Source organism: Ictidomys tridecemlineatus, chromosome 15 (genome assembly GCF_052094955.1).
Source record: "Ictidomys tridecemlineatus isolate mIctTri1 chromosome 15, mIctTri1.hap1, whole genome shotgun sequence".
In the NCBI taxonomy this organism is placed as follows: domain Eukaryota; kingdom Metazoa; phylum Chordata; class Mammalia; order Rodentia; family Sciuridae; genus Ictidomys; species Ictidomys tridecemlineatus.
In genome coordinates this window covers 26,605,862-26,624,542 of record NC_135491.1, presented here as the reverse complement: position 1 = coordinate 26,624,542, position 18,681 = coordinate 26,605,862, and the positions used below count along the sequence as shown (strand labels likewise).

Below are 18,681 nucleotides of genomic sequence, written 5' to 3'. Positions count from 1 at the left end.
TTAAAAACGCGGTCCCGCAATAAACGAATTGCAAAAGAACGCCCTGCAGAGTTCTTCCTCATTTCCTACGTCGGACCTGCCTCGCGGCCTAGACCCTGGGTACAAGAGAGCACACGGTCCACTTAGCAGCACCCAACCGCACCGGTCGGAGCACGAGGGGGCGGGCTCTGCGAAGCGACGTCACGGCGCGCCGTGCGCCGGGTCAAAGTTTGGCTCCGCCTCGCTTCCCCCTCGCTGTCTCCCTCGGCCTGCGCCGCCGCCGACGCCACTCGTGGGCCCGGCTCCGCTTCGTTCGCTTCGCCGCCTGCCTCCCCGAGTGCTGCCCGTAGGCCGCCATGGCTAACGTGGCCGACACGAAACTGTACGACATCCTGGGCGTTCCGCCCGGCGCCAGTGAGAACGAGCTTAAGAAGGTATTGGGAAGCGGGCCGGTCGGGCACGGTGTGTGGGGCGCGGGGCCTGCGCGTCCGGGGCGGCCAGGCCGCGCTATGGGACGGCCCGTGAGCCGGCGCTGGCTGCAGCGAGCCCAGGCTGAGGGGTGGCGGCGGGACCGGCTTCGCCGTGGGCCGCACACCCCAGCCCCGGCTGACCTTGGGCCGCCGGCCCCGCCCGCCTGCAGATGCAGCAAATAAAACTCACCCCTGCGCAAACAGGACGAAAACCTTTCCTTCCTCCCTTTGCGGGCTAGCGCCAGAGGCCGGGCGCTCCTGGGAGGCAGCAGCCCGTCGGGCTCTCCACGCTCACCACCCCGGAAAACCAGATTGGATCGAGGTGCCCTTAGCATCCCGGCACCGGGAGAGAAGCTGTCCACGCCGCGGACGTCGGCGCCGGGTGTAGGGCGCCGCGAGGCGGAGCGGCAAGAGGGTCTTAGCCACCTCCGCCGGTGCCTCCGGGCTATTGGGTTTGTTTCCTGGGTGCCGCGGATGCGGGCCTCAGCTCCTCCCTCTGTTCCTCCCTCGCCCTTACAGCCTGAGGTAGCGTGGGTCCCTGTTTGGATGCATTGTTCTATGGGCAGGTAATCTCCATGGCCTGTGCCCGCTTTAGGAATGAGCCATGGGTCCCAGCCAAACACCTGAGTGTACACTGACTAAAAATAAACAGGTCGTATTATCGCCCTTTGCATTACTACAGAATCTTTCATCTTAGAATTTCAAAGCATTTGTGACATTTAATTAATCCCCACAGCATCCTTCTGGGCTTAGGGTATCCGGATTTGAAAGCTGAGAAAAACTAGAATGCTCCTTAGGCAGTAGGACCGGTACAATCGAAAGAGTAAAATGGACTTCCTGTTACCCTACCGGAAATGCTAGTCTGTATTATATAATTCATGAGTCTGTGTGAATGAAGACTTAAATGTTGTATATCCAGACCACTTAATTGAGAGTATATGCAACTTTACGATAGAGGCCACAGTAGATCCCAGTCACCCACTTGTGCAAATAAAACACGTAAAAGACACCTTGTAGGAGCATCTCTTGGCTTTTTCTTAGTGTTACAGTTAAAAGGAAGACAAGGAGCCATCATAGACAGGGATCTGTAGCTTGATTCATACTAATATTTTGCCTTTGTACACCTTAATTTTTTCTCTCAGATTATTGGGGTTATCTTGATCTGTTTACTAGCCATAAGAACATTTGACAGTAAAAACAAATAATATATTTCAAATATATTTTTTCCTTTTGTAGCATTCATTGTTTGTATCTGGGTTTTTCTCATATAATCTATTTTCAAGTATAACTATCGACTCTATTATAGTAAACTGTTGAATAAACAATTTTGAGATGGAAAAATACCAGTTGTGATAATGACATTTTTGGAAGATTATGACTTTAAAACATCTCTTCTTAGGAAAGTGGGTATTGTTGCAAATCTTGAAACTCATGTTTGTGTATAACCCTTTTTTAAAAATCTTTTTTGAAGGCATACAGAAAGTTAGCCAAGGAGTACCATCCAGATAAGAATCCAAATGCTGGAGACAAAGTAAGTTATTTGAAACTTTTTGGTATTTCTTGGGTTTTGGTTTTAAATTTAATTGCCTTCTTTGAAAGGAGGAATATTGTAGGAAAAATCCATCTATTGACCCTAAAAACCAAATATTTACATTAAGAATCTTTTACTTTTGTATTGCGAATACTAACATTTGAGCAGTAGTTAGGGATAAATAGGACCAGAATCAAACCAAAGATAACTGACAGCTTTTATTGGAGTTAAGTGGATTCTGATTTTCTATAACTTTTCCCCACTCTTGTATTTGAAAATCCAATTGTTTTCTTTTTTTACTTTATTCTTTATAGTTTAAAGAAATCAGTTTTGCATATGAAGTATTATCAAATCCAGAGAAGCGTGAGCTATATGACAGATATGGAGAACAAGGTCTTCGGGAAGGTAGCGGTGGAGGTGGTGGCATGGATGATATTTTCTCTCACATTTTTGGTGGAGGATTGTTCGGCTTCATGGGCAATCAGAGTAGAAGTCGAAATGGCAGAAGAAGAGGAGAGGACATGATGCATCCGCTAAAGTGAGTATCTTTTTTTTCTTCTTTTTAGTAAATATTTATAAAAGAATTGGGAATATGGCTCAGTGGTCAAGCACCCCTGGATTCTTCCACGGTACCAAAAAAAAAAAATCGTGTCTTCCTGTGTTCATTAAGTGACTAAATGAATTTAATAACTGGATGTTTGTATTTTGCTTTAGATCATAAAGGATAATTAATGTTGCTTACTGAGTAGGAAGATGGATTTTTCAAGTGTGGGATTATTTTCTCTGAAACATTTAAATCTTTCAAGTTATCTTTTATTTTAAAAAAATTACATAGTGATTGACCAGTCTGTTTACATGTTAAAGTCACTCATTACTTAATCTTCAGTGTGAACTCTCCAAAAATGGTTTCCATGGAGCTTGCTGGCTTCCAGCCTGGCATTAACCTGCCAGCATCTGAAAGGTGTCGACCTTGATCTTAGATTGGGAATCCACAACCCCTTTATAATATGAAAGTAGATATTTCATTATTTGAAATTTGTGAGGTCTTTTATCCAGTGATTTTTTTTTTTTCCATGAGCTAAAGTTTTCACTAGCAAATGCCAGAGATAAGTTCATACTTTACGTGTATATTTCATTACTTAAACAAATACATCTTGTTTAATATTTGACTAAATTGTAGGAATTCATGTGGAGTCATCCTTAAATTTATGTGTGTGTTGAAAGAATTTGCCCTTAGAAATAAATTCTCATTTAGATACTATTCCAATAGTAATATTTTGTGCAGGGGGAGTTGGTTCTTCCATATTTTTCTTGGATATAGAAATGTTCTAAAAAATAAATGGACCTTTTAAAAAAGGTAAACAGTGAGGCATGTTGGTGCGTATGTGTAATCCCAGCAATTTGGGAGGCCAAAGTAGGAGGATTAAAGTTGGAGGCCAGTCTCAGCAACTTAGTGAAGCCTTATCTTAAAATAAAAAGGGCTAGGCATGTGGTATCGCTGGGTTCAAACCTGAGTACAAAAAAAAGAAAAAGACTCCAGTATTTCCTGTGCCTTTTAAAAAATTTTTTATACTTTACAGCAAATACATTTTTTGCTATTTTAATATTACTTATTATTTCTACTTATTGCATTTTCTTTTGTGTGGCTTTATAATATTTCATTTTGTGATACATTTACTCATTCATCTTTTTTATTTTTTTAATATTTAATTTTTAGTTTAGTTGGGCACACTACCTTTATTTATTTTCATGTGCGGAGGATAGAATTCAGGGCCTCACACATGCTAGGTGAGCACTCTACCACTGAGCCAGAATCCCAGCCCTCATTTATCTTTTATATAGGATATTATTACTTTTTTTTTTTTCTGTAATAGTGTTGCTATGGGTATTTTTATGTACAGTTTTGTGTCTCTCTTGGCAGGCATCACTGTTTGAGACTGATAAATATAAATGAATTGCCTTATGAAGGGATTGTACCAGTTTAGGCCGTGATAGGGAGTGTTAACTTTGCTTGATCATTATTCCCATTTTCCCTTTCTTGGCCCTGTTTGTTAAAATGTGGATTTTTCTGGCTTCTGAGATAGTGGTTTTTGCATACTAGTTGTAATTTAATATATATATGTATATATATATATATATATATATATATGTGAAATGGACTACCCCTTTGGATAAAGGTACTTAGTGGGAGAAAAAAATAGTTGCGACGAATAAGTTTAAGACTTGAGATGTAGATGTGTCATCTGGAATTGTTGGTACTGTTGTGTCCCTAAATGTTATTTTTATACAGTCTGCAGTGTATGAAAGTTTTAGCTTAAAGAATGGTTTTGAGAAAGTTTGAATACCACAGAATAGTATAGGTGCCTTTTAAAGTATTTCTTCATTTCTTCAATTCCAGGTTTTTTGTTTGTTTTGTTTTAAATATTTACTTTTTAGTTGTAATTGGACACAATACTTTTATTTTATTTTTATGTGGTGCTGAGGATGAAACCCAGGATTTCACACATGCTAGGCGAACACTCGACTGCGCTGAGCCATAACCCCAGCCCCTTAACTCCCAGTTTTTTAAAAGTAAATCATTAATACTACTAAAGGAGGTTTAGGGGCTGGGGATATAGTTCAGTGGTAGAACACACTTAACCTAGCATGGCTGAGGCCCTGGATTTGATTCCCAACTCTGGGGGGAAAAAGAGATAAGATTGAAAGACAACAAGAATGGTAAAACTAAAAATATTAAAGGCTTTGCTGCCAAGTCCTAAATGAATAGTATTGGTGAGACTTTTGCTGTATATAGTTTTGGATGTAGTTGGTTGTTTTGTAGTATTGGGGATTGAATCCAGGAGTTTTGGTTTTTGTTTAGTTTTTAAAGCTGGTATGGAAATTGGTACTGTGATTCAAATGTACTATTTATGAATAAAAGTGAATTAAATTTTAGCAGTTGTATTTTTTTAATAAGCTTTTTCTCCTTATGCCATTTTACCATATACACATTTATGAGTGGATAATAGGCTTTCAGTTAAACTTCTGAAAATTTTGACTCCTTTGAAAATTTGGTAAAGGTTGTTCAGTGTTGCTTATGATAAAGTGGAATCTTCAGACACTCTAAAACTTGGAGACATTCTGTTGAAAACCTATTTTGCCTCCTCCTTTCTGTCACAGTGTAGGTAAATCTACTTTGTTCTTTTGCAATACTGGGACCTGAACCCGGGGCCCAAATGCAAGCCAGGCAGGTGTTCTACCACCAAAATACATTTCTTAGCCCAAGGCCACTTTTTTTGAGACACAGTCTAAACACCTCCCTTAAGCTGTAATATAACTTTTTGTAGTCCTTGTAATGGGTAGGTGGGGGGCACAGCCTTGTCTTGGACAAGTTACTTAGCTTCTCTGTAAAATGGGGATAACTATCTCAGAAGGTTGTGATTAAGAATTACTTGGATGGAGGGCTCGTGCCTGAGGCCAGAAAAAGGTTTTAATGACTGAGTTTGTGCAGTTATCAGCTCTATCTGAAATTGTGCCACAGTGAATTGTTGGTGTGATGCTGTAGATTCTGACTTTGAGCACCATTTACAATTGTCTGTAGTCTTAAAATCTTTCTGTAAATTTGAGCTACAAAATAAGATGTGTCCATCGAACTGATTTAATGTGGGGTCTTTTTTAATTTTTGTTTTAAAAAATTACCATGGAATTTGCTGTACCTGCTATTTATATCTTATATTTAAGAAATTTGGCAAAATTTTAGTTGAATTTGATTTTTTTTTCCTTCCCAGAGTATCTTTAGAAGATCTCTATAATGGCAAGACAACCAAACTACAACTTAGCAAGAATGTACTCTGTAGTGCATGCAGTGGGTAAGTGTGTATTTGTTTTATGCAATATTATTTTCTTTTTTTTTTTTTATTGTGGGTCGTTCAAAATATTACATCTAATTTGATATATTTCACAGTTTGATTCAAAAGGGTTATGAACTCCCATTTTTACCCCGTATACAGATTGCTGAATCACATCAGTTACATCAATTATATTTCCATTGATTTACATATTGCCATATTATTTTCCTCTTTAGTGGCAGGCTGAAAGTTTGTATTGGATAAAAATTGTTTATGATTTTAAACTTACTACCAAACAGAACATTTCTGATACCTCTTAAGGTCAGTTTAAATATTAGTAGTGGGGGATTAACAGCACAGTTCCTGGTTGAATGGCATATTGGAATGGTCTGTGGGTAAAAATCTAATTTATACTTTGCTCTCTTTAGCCAAGGCGGGAAGTCTGGAGCTGTTCAGAAGTGTAGTGCTTGTCGGGGTCGAGGTGTACGCATCATGATCAGACAGCTGGCTCCTGGAATGGTACAACAGATGCAGTCTGTGTGCTCTGATTGTAATGGAGAAGGTACACATGCCAGTATTTCTTTGCTTTTATGTTGGAATGAATTGGGAATGCAGATATTAAAGGGTTATAATTTTTCTTTTTCAATGTATATTTGTATAGAGGTCTAAAAGTGAATAATTATTCCATTATGGATAGGCTCAATGAACACAGTTAAGTAGTAAATTTGTGTTTCTGTCCAGTGAAAATGAGTGTTGTTTCGCTTTTGGTTGTTGAAAATTGAACCCAGGACTTTGCTTGTGCTGAGCATACTGTGTACCACTAAGCTATACCCTCAGCCCCAAGTTAAGTCAGTCTTTTTTTTATTCAAAAAAGATGGGTAAAATGATTATTTGTCCCTTTGTATTTTACTTTTTTTTGTAATGGGGGTTGAATGCAGGGGTGCTTAACCATGGAACCACATTCCCTTTTTTATATTTTATCTAGAGACAGGGTCTCAGTGAGTTGCTAAGTGCCTTGCTAATCTGCTGGGGCTGGCTTTGAACTCAGTCCTCTTGCCTCAGGGCCTCAGTAGTTGCAGGGATTAAAGGTGTGTACCACTACGCCCACTATGCTGTCTTTACTATAATTTTTAGTTAGCTTTTGAGGAAAAATACTAGAATGGAAGTTGTTCTCACAGAAGTTAATATTTTAGTTTTGTGGGACAAATAGTTCATCACCTCTGCTTACCTCTGTCCTTTTGGTGCTTTTATAGCCATTGACAGTATGTACACGAATGGGCATGGCTGTGTTCTAAAGACTGATTAAAAAAAAAAAAAGAAGCCTTCTGAATTTGACCTGTGAGATATTTCTGTTCTAGAGTACTACTCCACCAGCACTTCACACAAGCCAGGCGAGTTCTCCACCTCTGAGCTACAACCCCAGCCTGATAAAAATGTTTTTTATCTGCAGTGTCATACAGGTGATCATTTACCTGTAGCAGTGCTTGAAATGTGGCTAGTAGGTAATTGGAGTGTGGCTCCCTGGTAGAACAATTGTGATGTATATTTAAGGCCCTGGGGTCATTCCCCAGGGACTACAACAAGAAAAGGAAAAGAAAAAGAAGCTAGTGTGACTGAGGAACTGGATTTCTTTTTAATTACCTAGTAGATTTTTTTGAGGGGGTGGAAAAGTCTGCATTTTTCCTAGATAATCTTACGCTTTTAACATTATTGAAATTGCTAACAATTTGCTATCAAGAAATCATAAAGTTGGGCTCAGTGGTAGGGCACTTGCTTAGCCATGTGAAGCACCAAGTTCGATCCTCAGCACCACATAAAATTAATTAAAGATATTGTGTCATCTATAATTTAAAAAAAAGGAAACCAAAGTCAATTAGAATCCTTTCCCATGTACCATTACTATTTTGAGAAATTGGTATTTTACAAGTACTGCTCTAGAAACAGTCCATGAAGTTATTATATAAATCTTCTAACAATTAAAATATGTCAACAACCAGGCATTAGAAAGCCATGCTGTTCTTCACATTGTACTGTGTAATGTAGTTTTATGTTATTATACCATAATTAGATTATTTCAGAAGAATATATGGAAAAGCCATGGTATCTTAAAACATGATACAGAGGAATTCATTGCCAGCTAAAACTCTCAAGACATCTCTAGTTGATTTTGAAAAGTCAGTGATAGTAAATATTAGTTTAGGGTTGGGGATATAGCTCTGTGGTAGAGCTCATAAGGCCCTGGATTTTATCCCCAACACCAAGATGGGGAAAGTTTTTTAAAATAAAAGAACATCTGCAGACACCTGAACAAGATTTTGTCTATGAAATAAACTCCAGTACCAACTATCTAATAATAAGGCATAGATATTTAAATTTTTATTTTGGTTATTTCTGTCCATTGTTAAACTTATGGAACTGAAAACATTTGCTAAAGAAGCAGTTAAAGCTCCAGCATCTTGCCACCTAAATGTTTTCCTTGATTCTTAGACATCACTTTAACTTTAGGAAGTAGAATCAGGAGCAAAGAAAGTGTAAGATACATTACATTCTGAAATTGTGTATAGTTGTATCTTTCAGACGATTGCAGTAAGATGTGAGTTTTGGTCATTTAGAATGATACTTTAGACAGAAATATAGGTAGAAATTAGAAGTAATTCAGAACATGTATTTAATGAATTAAGGGCATTTTTGAGACATCTTACTTGAAAAGGCAGTAGATAGTACTCTTGCTGAAAGTTTGAATGTCCTCTCTTTTCAGGAGAGGTAATTAATGAAAAGGACCGCTGTAAAAAATGTGAAGGAAAGAAGGTGATTAAAGAAGTCAAGATTCTTGAAGTTCATGTAGACAAAGGCATGAAACATGGACAGAGAATTACATTCACTGGGGAAGCAGACCAGGCCCCAGGAGTGGAACCAGGAGACATTGTTCTTTTGCTACAGGAGAAAGAACATGAGGTAATTTCCTTTTTATTTAATTTTGTTTTATTCAGAAATTGGTCTTGCTTAAGAAATATGATAGATCCCCAGAGTAACACTGAACATAGGTGAAGTTGTTTCAGTGAGCATGGCTTGCTTACGCAAGAACTGACCAACAAAGCAGGTACATTGTAGGAGTTACTATAGTTTCAGTCCCAACTTTTCCATAGACAAGCACTATAACCTTAAATAATCCTGTTATCTTTTCACCTCAATTTCCTTTTTATGAAAATAGGGCATTGGGTCAGATGATTTGAGGCAGCTTATTTTTCATTGTGAAACTCCTTTGATGAGTGAGTGGATAGGGTTTTACACACTGCGCTGATTTGTTTTACTCTACTTATTATGTAGCCAGATGAGTGTTCCTTGAAAGAACAGGTTGTGGAACTTGTCTAACAATATGGTCTAGTGTGTATTAATTTGATTATACCATTGTGCACATATGTATTCATACACACATGAACACATATGTATATATTTGGGGGTATGGGGGAAAAGAGGGTTTTAAAAAAAAATCAAGAATCCAATGGATTCTCTTTGATATACAGATGCTAAGTCACAATGGTGGAGTTAGACGAGAGGAGTAAAAGGAGAAGGGGGTAAGAGGATAAGAATCATAATAAAATATGATTATATCATGTACAACCAGAAGAATGAGAAGTTACACTTCATATATGTATGATGTGTAGAATTGCATTCTACTTTCATGTATAACTAATTAGAACAAATAAAAAATTAAAAAAAAAAATCCAAAGATAATAACATCAAGGCCATTATTGAGAAGCAGATTTCTGGGAATTTGTATTTCCTCACAAGATTGTGGCTCACTTCCCTGGACTATCATTTTTTAGGGTACACTGATTTTTGTTAGAGTTCATGCTTCAGTAAAACTGTAATTTACTATGTTTCAGCTCTTCCTGGATATGCCCAAACCTACAAATGATATGCATCTTTTTTGTTTTTAAGTTGTGGGTGGGACACGATATCCTTTTTGTTTATTTATTTAAGGACACATTATCTTTAGTTATTTATTATTATGTAGTGCTGAGTATCGAACCCAGTACCTCACATGTGCAAGGCAAGTGCTCTACAACTGAGCCACATTCCCAGCCCTATTTTGTATTTTATTTAGAGACAGGGTCTCCACTGAGTTGATTAGCTCCTTGATGTTGCTAAGGCTGGCTTTGAACTGGTAATCCTCCTGTCTCATCCTCCCAAGCCTCTGGGATCACAGGTGTATGCCACCATACCTGGCATTTTAACTACTTCCTCATTTGTTCCCTCTTGCTTGCTGGACAACCATACAAAAACATCACCATACAAAGCATAAGATGTGGGAGGCTGATTGAGATGTTTAATAGTCTGCTTTTGTGTAGATGATATTGAATGATGGTACAAATATCCCCAGAATATTTTTATTGACAGAATCATTGGAGTAGTTTGAGATTATCAGATGATGTCTGGCAGTGCAGCAATATGAGAATAGTGAGAAAGTTAAGTAACAGTTACTTGGAGGAGAGGAGAAATAAATGATTGATGTTTTTCAGTTTAGGATTTGTCAAACTAATGGCAAAATCTTTTTATACTCAAGTTTTGCTATAATATTGCTTTATAATTAAATTTTAAAAGTAGATTGCTGGATTTAGAGACAAGGAACTTAAGTTCTGACCCCCATTTAGTTACCTGCATTGTCCTCCCCAGGCCTTGCTTACCAAAAACAGATAGTCTTCCCTCAGGAAGCATATTGTAGAGAATTGCATGAGATTATGAATAAGCTGCTTTCTTGAGAGTGTGAGAAAGTGTTTTAGAAATAAGAAACCTTAAAATTGTTGGCATCAGTAGAATTGCTTGGAATTTCCAACGGAAAGCAAAGTAACTGATTGTCTAAGGTAGGAAATAGAAGCTGGTAAAGATTGGAATGGAAATTCACCTAGTTCCTTCTTTATTATGACCAGTAAAGTAAAAGATTAGTTTTAGGAATCTTGGTTAGTTCATACAACTGAAAATATTTTGATCTCCTGAAGAAAGTAAGACATGGAGCTAACAGTTCAAGAAAACCTTTCCCACTTCTACTCCCATCACTTCCACTAAAGAAATTGGGGCCATAATGAAATGAAGATTGGTGCTATAGTTTAAACAACATAAATCTGATCAAAGGTCATTGGGAATGCTATCTCATGTGTGTTCAGATTCTTGCTATACTGTGTGTGTGTGTGTGTGTGTGTATGTGTGTGTGTGTTGTGATCTGGCTACAAAAGTGCATTTGTACAGCATAGAAAAACAGTTTCTGAAGATGTTAGTCCCTTTGTAATCTTTCTAAGTATTATTTCTCAGAAACTGTTAAGGTTTTTATGTGCTTTGCTGTTTAGTATTTATTAGGCCCTTATTCATTTTGCTTTTTAAAAATTTTCTGGCAACAAAAAAAAATTCGATGGCATTTTTGCTTATTTTTTGTGTTTGAACATTAGCATCAAATTGTCTTAATCGCAACATACTAAAAGAATAGCAGTGATTCTGTGTTTTCTTTTGTTGTTGTTTTTATTTTGTTTTGGCTTTCAGATAAGGTCTTGCCAAGTTATTGAGACTAGTTTCTAACTTAAGATCCCCCTACTTCAGCCTCCCTAGTCACTGGGATTATAGGCATGCACCACCACAATTCCTAGCTTTTGTTAGGAATACCTCATACTTTCCACTAGAGTTACTTTAAGTTGAACTCTACCACGTAAGAACAGATATCTCTTCCTGCTCCCTATTTCTAATGAGCTATAACCAAAGAATTGTTGGCAAAAGGTGTTTCTTAGAATATTGGTATTTGGAAACACTGACATTTTAAGAACAATGTAGCATTTTAAAAGCATTGAAAAGTTCTGCCTTATTGGTTAAAGAAGGCTTATTGGTTGCATTGTGAGAAACACTCAAGTAAATGTCATAGTTAATATACATTCATTGGTTCTCAGCATTGCTAAGAACCAATGAATGTATATTAACTATAAGCATTGCTTTAGAATCTCCTGAAAGGGTTATGAAAACTGTAGATTGCTAAGGCTCACCTCTTATTTTCTAGCATTAGGTGTGGAATGGGGCCCAAGAATGTGTGTTCCCAACAAATTTCCTCCTGCTGTTGATTTTGAGGCTGCCCAACCAGAATCACCCTTAAGAGAATCACTGCTTAAGATAACAGTTTATTTCATGGGAAAATTTAGGAGAATATTTTAGGAAAAGAGCCTATCTTTTGGATAGAACCAGCCAAGATTGCTCTTTAGAAGAGAGCCTGTTATATTAAAAACAAACAACAACAACAACAAAAAAAAAAGCTAGGTGACCTTTCACTGCAGTTAATTTTGTTTCATCTCAAATTTCAAAAGTTAAGTATAGATATGTGCAAATTCTCCCAAGTAAAAATTACATGTTAAATATATGTGAAATTGAATTTAGTTTTACTAAACATTGAAATCCTAGAGATATTCTTTGTATCTATTTGGTAACCTTTGTATTACCTAGTCCATAGGCTTATGGTATTGGATTGAATAAGCCAACTTTATCATTTGTTTAATTAACATTCTTCTAAGTGGGTTTTCAATTTTAAATGAGATAAAATTTGTGCATATGTGAAGCACTGAATTGAGCCTCTTCACTTTAATGTCTGAGCCTGCCTGGTAAAGCTTTTTAGTGTTGATCTTAAACCTTCTTTGCTTGTTAGGATCAAATCTGGGGAGCATTCCAGATTGAGCCTGTTCAATAGAAGCCTGCTGGTCTTTCTGTACCTTTCTGCCCAGAGACAGAATTAGAAAGTAATTGGAAAATATACTTGGTTCTAGGTTTTGGTGCCTCGGCTCTGTTCTTGTGCCAATGTTTTCCTGGTTCATTGCCTTCCTAATACAAGTTTTTAGCATACTCCCTGGGAATTACTAGCTTTTCTAACATAAATTTAGGAAACTAGGGACAGTGACACGCAAGCTTTTAAAGCAGTGATACAGTTAAGATTTTGAAGATGATTGAAGGATGTAGTATAGGGTATGGATCTATAATTTTTTAAAGTGTTTTTTGTGTGCTTTATTTAAAGGTGTTCCAGAGAGATGGCAATGATTTGCACATGACATATAAGATAGGACTTGTTGAAGCTCTATGTGGGTTTCAGTTCACATTTAAGCACCTTGATGGACGTCAAATTGTGGTGAAATACCCTCCTGGCAAAGTAATTGAACCAGGTAAATCTTGATTTTATCTGGTATAGGTTTTGGGGGAAGAGACTGATTTGGTTTTGTAATGGTGATTGAACTCAGAGACACTTTACCACTGAGCCCTTTTCATTTTTTATTTTGAGGCAGGGTCTCACCAAGTTGCCTAGGGCCTTGGTAAGTTGCTAAGGCTGGCCTTAAACTTGCAATACTCCTTCCTCAGGCCCCGAGTTGCGGGGATCATAGATTTTTGCCACTGTGCCTAGCTTGTATATTCTTAAACATAATTTTTTCATAGTGGGTAACTCAAAGCAATGTTTCTACATACCTTTCTTTAAAGACAATAATAAAATAGCTTATTCCAGGAATACAGATTCAAGTTATTTTAAAAGATATCTTCCATTATGGAAGAGGTTACATGAATTTTTATAGTCATAGGGAAAAAAAGAAAGCCATAAATCAGTATATTTACCAATTAGATTGTTGGGAACATCAGGCGACAGGAAGGCAGAGAAATCTCTAGTTTTAGTTTTCCATGTACCTTTATTTATATTGTGGTGCTGAAATTGAACCCAGTGCTTCACACATGCTAGGTAAGCGCTCTACCACTGAACTACAATCCCAGACCCTCTTTTTTTTTTTTTTAAACAAGTACCAGATGTTATCTTATACAATTAGTAGAGTCTAGAGGTCTACTAAACTTAGGGATGCATTGTGAAAAGCTTATGTATTAGTTATGAGAATATTAGTTCAAATACAAAAGTTAAGATGAAAGGCTATTAAGAACATAGGACTGGGCTGGGGTTGTGGATCAGTAGTAGAGCACTCAACTAGCACATATGAGGCACTGGGGTTGATCCTCAGCACTATGTAAAAATAAATAAAATAACAGTATTGTGTTCAACTACATCTAAGAAAAAAAATATTTTAAAAAAAAGCATAGGACAAGGGTGTGGCTCAGTGGTAGAACACCAGCCTAGCATTGCCAGTTTGATCCTCCACACCACAGAAGCAATTGGGGCATTGTTGATCAGCCAAGTTCAAGCAGTCTGCAGGATCTTTGATGTAGATACAGCTTCAAAGAACTTCACAATTTCCTCTTTACTTAAATAATAGGATGTGTTCGTGTAGTTCGAGGTGAAGGAATGCCACAGTATCGTAATCCCTTTGAAAAAGGTGATCTTTATATAAAGTTTGATGTGCAGTTTCCTGAAAACAACTGGATCAACCCAGATAAGCTTTCTGTAAGTGATCTTTAAATTTAGGCAACTCAAAGTTTCTTAATCATAGTACTTTGTCACCTTTAATTTTGTTTTGTTTTTGTTTTCTCCAATTTGCTTTTACTAAGATCAGGCAAATTTTTATTTTGTTAATATTGTGCTATTGATGGGTTTTCATAATGGATGTGAAAGCAAGGATTGCTGATGTAATTGTGGGGCCTAACAAAGGAATTATAAGAAAATAAAACAGACTGAGTCTGAGGTGGTGGTGGGAATCCTGGTAGCCTAGGGGAACACATTCCTCACCTGAAGAGGGCTGTGGTACAGGAAAGTATGTCTGCTGTGAAATTTTCCAGTGCTTAAATGTTAATAGCTAATTACATTTTTTTGTTGTTTTTAACTTAAGCAGTAGATGGGCTGCACAAAGGATATCTGCAGTTTGGGCCTGAGGGTCATTACTTTGTGATCTCTCAATTTATAGTGCAAACCAGTCACTTTGCTATTTTAACTCCCAAAGAAGTACATAGCTGGACTGTATTAAAGGGAAGTTGAAAACATTACAGTTAACCCATTTTTATTTATTCTAATGAAGGAACTAGAAGATCTTCTGCCATCTAGACCAGAAGTACCTAATGTAATTGGAGAAACAGAGGAGGTAGAGCTTCAGGAATTTGATAGCACTCGAGGCTCAGGAGGTGGTCAGAGGCGTGAAGCATATAATGATAGCTCTGATGAAGAAAGCAGCAGCCATCATGGACCTGGAGTACAGTGTGCCCATCAGTAACTCTGCAAACAAATTGCACAGGTGGATTTTCTTTCCACATTTGCCTGATTTGTTCTCAGCGAGCCAGCTGGAGTGTCTGATCAATCCAGATGAACTGATGGACATCTGTTGGTCTATGTGTAACTTTTAAAATTGGTATAGTATCTACAGAGTGTATAATTTAAACTAACCACAAAGCTTTACATCTTCATTTCGACTGTTCTGTAGCAGTTAAAGCACTTGAAAGGAAACAAGACTCCCTTTCACACATCGGTTATGAGTTTCAGTCTTTATCTGTGCTTGATTTTTATCAGTTTTGTGTAGATTTTATGTTTCATATTTTAAATTCAAATCCCACATTGTAAAGTTTGTACAATTTGTCCTGAAGCTTTGTGTTTGGCTGCACCTGCATAAGCTGCTACAAATAGAATAAAGAATTTCATAGCCTGTATCTATCATTTAGATGCATGGAAAATGGGCTTTGCACAAAATGGGTTTGGAGCTGACTGGGAACAATGGAAAAAATTACATTAGCAGTGGTTGTATAAGTTTTTTTGGGTCCCCCCCTTTCTTATCCCCCCTTTTTTTTTAACCATCTTATGGAAGGTTTCTGAAACTTGATAATAAAAAGCAGTTGGTGTAAATTATTCTTTGTGTCACATTTTTAGAAGGAAGAACACATTTTGAACTGCAAAATGCATCTTTAAACTGAAGAATGTATCCTTAGTTCTGGTTTTTAAACAGCCCTTAAAAACCCATTGGCTTGAAGCTTAGGCCTCAGGCACCTGCCCATTTTATAGTTGAGACAAAGGTTGGTAGAAACAGGCTTTATTGACTTCCAACTGATGCTTTGTAGAGTCAAGGACTTCTAAGTTATGTAATTCCTAAGTTATGATCCTGAACATTGGGGCTAGCCCAGGCCTCTGTATCTCCCCACCACCACCCTCTTTTAAAAATAAGGTAACGGCAAATCAATAATAGAACCATGTTTGCATAGAACCTGTTAAAATGCTCTGTTTTCATTAAATGTTAAGTTAAAAATATGCTCTGTCTCCATTAAGTTGAATATTTGAAATTGGGGGAAGCATTGACTATTTGATTTTCTATAATGTTTTATAGAAAAGAAAGACATAGGCTGATAAGAGAAAAATCAGGTAAAACAACTTTGAAAAGGATGTTGTATTCCTCTTCTTTCCATCTTTTCTATTCACTCCTAGAGTTGATAGAGAACATGCTTGAGGGAAAAGAAACATTTACATTTGTAAAGAAACAAGTGGGGAAACTGAAACTAAAATTTTAAAATGTATTTTGCCATCCCTGAGCCTAAATATAGCACTTGTAGTGTATTTCTAGATCTGTTAGAACCTGAGTGAAAAAGAAAAAGTGTCCTGACACTAATCAAGGCCTGTGAGGTTTAAATTATTGCCCTATCCACTCTACCTCCATTGTACAAAAAAATATTTTACAAGAAGCCTGGGCAAGATTCAACAGCATAGTAGTTTTGTATTCAGGGTTGCTTCCCCACAACACTAAACATAAGAAATGCAGTGGCAATATAAAGTTTGTAGCCTTTCCAATAAAGGTTTATAAAACAGTTGTTCAGTGTAGTCTTTCTTTCAGTTCTTCCATACCTCAGCTGTTTTGACTAGAACAAACAAAACTGTTTGGAAGAGGGGTAAACTTTAAGTTCACTCAGACTTGATCTGCTTAGTATTGCACCTGTCTTTAAAAACAGCAAAAAAAAAAGGTCACCAGTGGATTTTTCTGTAACACCTTTAATGAGAATTTACATATTGTAAAGTGTACCTCATTTCAGTGGTTTTCCATATATCCATATTTACATAAACTAATTTTCCAAAGTTTCATCACTGCATTAGTAGTTACTGCAATCATTAATGACTAATTCTATTTCCAAATATTTGTATATTTGGACATTTTGTATAAATGGAGTCATAACAATACATGGCCTTTTGTGATGCATTTAGCATAGTGTTTTCAAGTTCTATTCGTGTGTGTAGCCTGCATCAATATTTAATTTTTATTACCAAATAATACTTCATTATGTAACTGTACTTATACATTTATCTACTGGTGGACATTCAGGTGTTACCTTGTGTTTTCCATTGGCTGCTTATATTGATGTGAAGTCTGTGAACATGTTTTCATTTAGTGAAACAAACGTGGTTCCCACTGTCTTCCATTTACTTAATAGTTCATTTCCAGTATACAACTGCTCCTGGATATCTAGTGGGATTACATCCTGATAAGCCCATTGTAAACTGAAAATATTGTAAGTAGGAAATATATTTAATATACCTAACCTAAATGTGCTCACATACTAAGCCTGTGTCTGAGCAAAATTATATAATACAAAGCCTTATAAAATGTTCAATATACCATGTACTTTATTGAATACACATCCAGAAAACACTGAACAACAGCACACTGTGGAGGAGGAGTAGTTCACTAGGGTATCATACCACAAATTGGTAGCCCAGAAAAATATCACAATTTAAAATCAGAAGTGTAGTTTCTACTGAATGTGCTGTTTTTTTAACACCATCATAGTTAGAACTTGTAGAGGAACCATTTTAAATCAGGGACAGGTTGTACATGTATAACAGTATCAGAATTTTCCCATCGGGTGGGAAGCAACTTTATCAACTAGAATACATTGAATGCTATGTATAGTTTTAATTTTTAACTTTACAGATTCTGTTTCAAAAGTTACTTAGGTCAGTATGCCCAGTTTCCACTCACTTCAATGTGGAATTGTTTCTATGTATTTGTAATAAAGTTAAGATTACAAAGTGGATCAATAACCAATACTTACATGTGTCTATCAAAAGACACTTTAAGTTTGCTTTCAGCTATAGCTAAGAAAAGGGCCTGAGAAAGTTTTTACCAGCAGTAGGTTGAGAATCCTCAATGATATATTTAACCATTCTGTATGAATAACCAATTCTTTCCTGTGATCTACAAGTAGCATATGAACTTTTTTGTTTGCATGGCACTCTGTGATCATTTAAAAATCAAACATTACAGAACTATGTAAATTGGAAAAATGAATGCCACACACTGCTACCTAATCTCATAAGACTATGGACACAAACAGTTGGTCTTTATTTTTGGTAAATTGGTCTTTTTTAAAAAATGCATATAGAATTCATCTTTCAACCTGTTCCCTTTCCCAATGGAATCACTTTAACTAGTTCCTTATATGTGTGTTATGCAAAATAAGATATAATCACTTATTTATAAGTTTTGGTCTTATTACTTTGACATTTGCATACTAATACATACAGATTTCTCCTTTAAGTGATCTTTTTTTCTCCATGGTATTAGGGATTGAACCCAGAGCCATGCACACTCTGGGCATGTGTGCTACCACTGAGCTGCATCCCCATTTTTTTAAAAAAATATTTTTAGTTGTAGATGGGCACAATGCCTTTATTTTATGTATTTTTATGTGGTGCTGAGGATCAAACCCATATGCTAGGCAAGAGCTCTACCACTGGGCTACAACCCCAGCTCCCCCAGCCCTTTTTTAATGATCTTCTGTTGTATGGCTGAACAACAAACTTCTATTGATAGACATTTTAATTATTTCCAGTTATTCCTTATAAACAATACATTTTCATAAACAGGTCTTTGTGCATAAAACCAGATTAGTTGGAGGCTGTGCTGTGGCTCAGTGGCAGAGCACTCACCTAGTGTATGCAAAGCACTGGGTTCAA

At 37.0% G+C, this 18,681-nt stretch overlaps 1 protein-coding gene and 1 long non-coding RNA gene across 2 annotated transcripts in view; one reads left to right on the top strand and one right to left on the bottom strand.

The window, feature by feature from the left end:
- The window catches only part of LOC120887986 (uncharacterized), a 71,738-nt gene extending 70,141 nt beyond the window's left edge, over window positions 1-1,597 (bottom strand). Inside the window, exon 1 of the long non-coding RNA XR_013430848.1 lies at window positions 640-1,597. This is a non-coding gene — a long non-coding RNA (uncharacterized LOC120887986). The remainder of the gene's footprint in view (window positions 1-639) is intronic.
- Dnaja2 (DnaJ heat shock protein family (Hsp40) member A2) lies at window positions 209-16,541 on the top strand. The gene is made up of 9 exons (XM_078032253.1): window positions 209-413; window positions 1,921-1,980; window positions 2,295-2,518; window positions 5,748-5,828; window positions 6,236-6,369; window positions 8,566-8,762; window positions 12,847-12,991; window positions 14,078-14,205; window positions 14,774-16,541. Exons 1-9 carry the CDS (start codon window positions 336-338, stop codon window positions 14,963-14,965), a joined length of 1,239 nt encoding a protein of 412 aa, XP_077888379.1. The 5' UTR covers window positions 209-335; the 3' UTR covers window positions 14,966-16,541.
- Window positions 16,542-18,681: the final 2,140 nt, after the last annotated feature.